Consider the following 5187-nt stretch of genomic DNA (forward strand, 5'->3'; position numbering starts at 1 on the left):
GGCGCCGGGGACCCCAGCCCGCGCGCTGCCGGAGCTCCCCGGACCCAGGCGGCGAGGGCGGGGGCTTCCTGGGCATCCGGCGCCCCCTCTGTGAGCCGGGACCGTGGAGCCAGCACGGCCCCCTTCTCAGCAGATGGAGGTACGGATGGACTGGGGGGGCCGGTCCCGGAGGCCCCCCGCCGCACCCCCAAACTCGGCCGTCTCTGAGAATTAGAGGGGGTGCGGCGGAAGCGCGACTTCGGGTGTCTGTGGCTGGCGGTGCGTCCCGGTGCCTCTCGAGCCCCCCCGCCCCCCGCACTCATCCCCCTCTCTCCAGCGGTCGGTTCCTGGCAGGTGCCGCTCCACCTAGGGCAGGTGCCTGGCGCGGTGCCTCGGGAGAGGAGGAGGCCGCCCGGCCCGTGCCCCTCCCCCGCACAACAAAGCTCTAGCCAACCCCAACTCCAGACAGCTTTACGATGGTCCGGACGCCACCCAGATTGGCACCTGTTGGCGGAAGTGCCCGAGTCACCTCATTAGATCGGGAGACAGGGGACCCCCACTCTCACCCCCCCACCCCCCACCCCCGGCTGCCAGGTGGAACCTTATCCCAGGTGTGGAGTTTCCGGGTAAACAGGCTGGGGATGCTCCTATACCTAGAATCCTACCTATATGCATCAGTGGCAGGGCTGGGTCACCCCCCCACACACACACACGTGACTGGCACAAGCCTGCCTCCCAGCCAGTTTCTCCCTGTGCCACCTTGTGGGCATCACTGCCCTGGACTCACCTTCCCCATCTGTGACAAGGAGGACCAGGGTGACCTACCTTCTTTGGTTCAGTGACCCAAATCTGAGACATGTTTGTTCCTGTGGTACCCCCATTGTCGCCTCACTATCCAGTCTGTTGTCCTATGGTTGCTGTGTACCTGGGTTCTCATCTCCTTCTGCACCTGCCCCTGTCCCTTGTGTCTTCCCTGTGACCCCCTGTGTCCCCCCAGTCCTGCTGATGGCCTGCCAGCCTTGTCGAGGAGCTGGGCGTATCTGGTGTTGCCGATCACACAAGGTCAGACCTTGGGGCTGGGAAGGGCCGGGGTCCCTGCCTCTACTCCCGGCCCAGGGAGGGTTGTGTAGGAATCCCCTGGTGCATGCATGCTCTTGGCACCACATATGACCCAGACAGGCTGTGATTCCTGGAATGAGGCTGGACCCATGCCCTGGTCCCCCTTCTCATCTCTTGCCCACTCTTCCCCACTCCTGGTCATCCCTTTCTCGTGGCTGCTTGGGCCTGCCCCCTGTCCCTCTGTCTGTCCCAATGTGTGCTTGTCTGTTCTGTGTCCGGCAAACGGATGTCCTGTCCAGATTCCGGAAACACCCAAGGCATTGAAATCTCCGGATGTGGGGGTCTGGGTCCCTGGCCACTCTCGGAAGAGGGGGATTCTGGGAGGTTGGTGCTCTGGGTCTGGGGTCTCCTGCTCCATTATGGGAGGTGGTGGAGTAGTGATTTTCCAAGGCCAGGCCAGGCCCCTGATTCCTGGGTTTGCCTTGCTGGCCCTCAGGTGACCCCTCACCCCTGCGTAGAAGTGAGTCACCCAAGGGAGGAGGACCCAGGAGGCCCAGCCTCCCTCCCTCCCTGCTTTACATATTCTCAGGACTCAGCTGCTGGAGGTGGGGCTGTGGGAGGGTGCTCCTCCTCTCTGCTGGACTTACTTCCCCCATTTGAGCTGATCCTGCTCCTGGCTGTATCCCTGCTCTGCCTGCTGGGGATGGGGTGGGCTGACAGCGGGGTGGCAAGGATGGGGGGACCTGGTTGGGCCAGGATGGTATTAGGTGAGCCTGGGTTTCAATTCCAGCGCTGTCATGTCCTCACTGTGTGCCCTGGGCCAAGTGCCTTCGCCTCTCTGAGCTTCAGTTCTGCCATGGGAAAAGTGGGACTAAGGGTGTTCATGGGGGAGAGAGATGGGGAGAGAGATGGAGATGGGGTCAGTGCTTGGCAGGTAGGGCTGCTGTTAAATCGTTACTGGTGAGCATCATGGTGGGCAGCGCAGGGTGTGAATCCGTGTGCTTAACCCAGGGCTTCTCAGCCTCAGCACTATGGACATCCGGGCTGGATCACTGTCTGTGGTGGGGGCCTTCCTGTACCTTGTAGGATGTTGAGCAGCATCCCTGGCCTCAATCTGATAGATGCCACCTCCCCACCTCTAATCATAACAACCACAAATGTCTCCACATTGTCACTTGCCCCTAGAAGTGCAGACAAAATCCTCTCTCCATTGAGAATTACTGCTGTCACTTCTCTGAGCCCCAGTTTCTTCACCTGTAAAATGGGGAGAATAATGGTAGCTACTCTGGTGTATAGTGAGGGGTTGGTAGGATTATGGGAATAATGCTCTTGGCCTGCGGTAATCCTCCCTGGGGACAGCCACCCCCCGAGATCGACCAGGAGCCAAGGATGACTATCTTCATCTGTGAAATGGATTCTCACAGCTGAGGAGTAAAGCACCTCTTGGCCTGCGGTAATCCTCCCTGGGGACAGCCACCCCCCGAGATCGACCAGGAGCCAAGGGTGACTATCTTCATCTGTGAAATGGATTCTCACAGCTGAGGAGTAAAGCACTCGGGGTACTTCCTGGACAGCATTCAGATTCTGGGCATTCTTTTATCTACCCTGCCTCCTGATAGCTGTGGGACCTTGAGGCAAGTTATGTCATTGCCCTAGGCCTCAGTGTCCTCATCTTGAAGATGGGGTGATAACAGTGCCCGTGTTGTGGAGTTGCATTAGGTGACCTGGGTGACGTTTGTCGTAACTACTGTTACTAATAGATGTACTTGAGCATTAGTGTGTGCTCAGGAAGCAGTTTGCAGGCTGCTGCTTTGTGGGACATTCTTGTCCCAGCCTCTCAGTGCCATCTCCTCATGGTGGTGGCCTCAGGGAGGTGCTGCTGGGCTGGCCAGGACCCTAGGCCTCCAACCTGCGGTCAGCAGTAGTGGACGACTGGACTGAGAGGAAGCAGGAAGTTGGGACGGGCTGTCTACAGGAAGGGGGCCTCGCCTCTGCAGAACTAGCTGTTCTGACCCTGAAAGGGAAGTCAGGGACGGGGTGGGTCTGGCTGCAGGGACACAGGCAGGTACTAGCAGGGCTGGAGGCCGGTGGGAGCATGGGCATGTTGCAGGGACCTCGGGCAGTGTGCACATGTGTGTGAGCATGCACACATGTGTGAGCACCTGGGCTGTGTCCATTTAGGCAGGTGGGAGTATGTATTGTATGTGTTCTGGAGTGACCCAGAGAAGCACTCATGGGTGTTTGTATGTAAGTGTACGTGCAGGTAGGCATGGGAGTGTGCACGCCTGTAAGCCTGTGTTCAAAGCACACCCCTGGAGGTATGGGAGTGTGCACACTTGTTTGAGCCCCTGTTCCATATCTGCAGGCCCAGGAGTGTACACACTTGTGAGCCCGTGTTCCGTGCACACACACGTGTGGGAGTGTGCATACATGTGAGCCCATGTTCTTGGTACATACCTGCAGGCCTAGGATTATGTACACAGTTGTGAGCCTGTGTTCTGTGCACACACCTGCAGGCGTGGAAGTGTGGGTACACATGTGATCCTGTGTTCCGTGCACATACCCGTAGGTGTTGGAGTGTACGCACTTGCGAGCATGTGTTCCACGCACATGCCTGTAGGTATATGAACTGTGTACCCTCATGAGAGCCAGTGCGCCATGTACACACTACAGCCATGTGAGTGTACATACTGTGTACGCCTTGGGCATCCTCTCCAGACAGGGAGTGAGTGCTGTCCCTGGGTTGCCCCTTGGTCTCCGCCCTGTAGTGCATGCTGAGGGGAAGGTCCCCTAATGCCCCAGAGCTGGGCCTGCGCAGGGGGTGCTGGGAGCTTACAGGAAAGAGGAAGTGGCAGCCCCGGGGCCCTGGCAGGGCTTGAGGTTCAGGAAGAGGGCGGGGCCCTCAACCAGGACCCAGGATGGCGGAGGCTGATCCCCCTTTGGAGCAGGAGCAGGAGGTGGGGGCTGGGGTCATTGGGGGACAGGCGGAAGGGGACCTCAAGCGACACAGGCCAAAGGCCCTCCTTTGGCTGGCTTTTGGTTTGAAACTGGGGAGAAGAGATGGGGTGGTGGCCACAGAGTTCTCTGTTTGGAGGATGAACATATCTGGGGCCCTTTGGGGCTCCCAGATTGGGGAGATAGAAGAAGGAGACGGGACCCTGTTCTTTAGAGTCCCAGTTGTAGAAGATAGGAAGAAGGAAGATGGGGTCTCCTCTCAGGACCCCCTGGTTTTGGGGAACAGAAAGGGAAGACAGGGCCTGCTCTCAGGAACCCCTAGTTTAGGGAACAAGATGGGGAAGATGGGGTCTGCCCTTGGGAACCCTTAGTTTGGGGAACAGCAGAGGGAAGATGGGGCCTATCCTCAGGACTCTCTAATTTAGGGGGTCAGCAGAGGAAAGAAATCTTCCCTTGGGGTGCCCTAGTTTGAGGAGGCATCATGGGGGAGCAACAGGGTCTGCCCTCCAGAATCCTGCTGCATAAGGGACAGACAAAAAGAGACAGGGCTGAATCTGTGGGGTCTCCTAGTATGAGGGGGCAGAGAAGGAGGAAGGCCCTTGGGACACCCCAGTTTGGGAGAGTCAGGAAGCAAGGAAGGCCTGTCGCACCTCCCAGTTGCAGGGATCAGAGGAGGTGGAGCAGGCCCTGTCTTGGGAGTTCCAGCCCTGGTGGAGACTTGGCCAGGCTGGCTGTGTGAGTCTGCACCCCAGATTCCTCCTGGCTCTACTGACCCCATTCCATCCCCTGCAGAGTGAGCCACGCGGCTGGTCCTTACTGGAGCAGCTGGGCCTGGCGGGGGCGGACCTGGCGGCCCCTGGGGTGCAGCAGCAGCTGGAGCTGGAGCGAGAGCGGCTACGGCGGGAAATCCGGAAGGAGCTGAAGCTGAAGGAGGGTGCTGAGAACCTGCGACGCGCCACCACCGACCTGGGCCGCAGCCTGGGCCCCGTGGAGCTGTTGCTGCGTGGCTCCTCGCGCCGCCTTGACCTGCTCCATCAGCAGCTGCAGGAACTGCACGCCCACGTGGTGCTGCCTGCCCCTGCAGCTGCTGCCCGTGGTGAGCCAGGGACCTGGGGGTGCAGGATGCCAGGGGTTCCACTGCCCGGGGGCTCAGCCACAGTCTCCAGAGCCAGGCCACCTTCCTCTCCACTGACC

The 5187-nt window shown here is 59.6% G+C and overlaps 1 protein-coding gene across 1 annotated transcript in view; it reads left to right on the forward strand.

Annotated features, from left to right (window-relative positions):
• Window positions 1–62: 62 nt before the first annotated feature.
• PKN1 (protein kinase N1) overlaps window positions 63–5187 on the forward strand; it is a 31120-nt gene continuing 25995 nt past the window's right edge. Inside the window, exons 1-2 of the mRNA XM_008566029.1 lie at window positions 63–139; window positions 4786–5089. Of these exons, the coding sequence (XP_008564251.1) occupies window positions 134–139; window positions 4786–5089 (310 nt within the window). The 5' untranslated portion in view covers window positions 63–133. The remainder of the gene's footprint in view (window positions 140–4785; window positions 5090–5187) is intronic.

This window comes from Galeopterus variegatus, unplaced genomic scaffold, assembly GCF_000696425.1.
Source record: "Galeopterus variegatus unplaced genomic scaffold, G_variegatus-3.0.2 Scaffold218, whole genome shotgun sequence".
In the NCBI taxonomy this organism is placed as follows: Eukaryota; Metazoa; Chordata; class Mammalia; order Dermoptera; family Cynocephalidae; genus Galeopterus; species Galeopterus variegatus.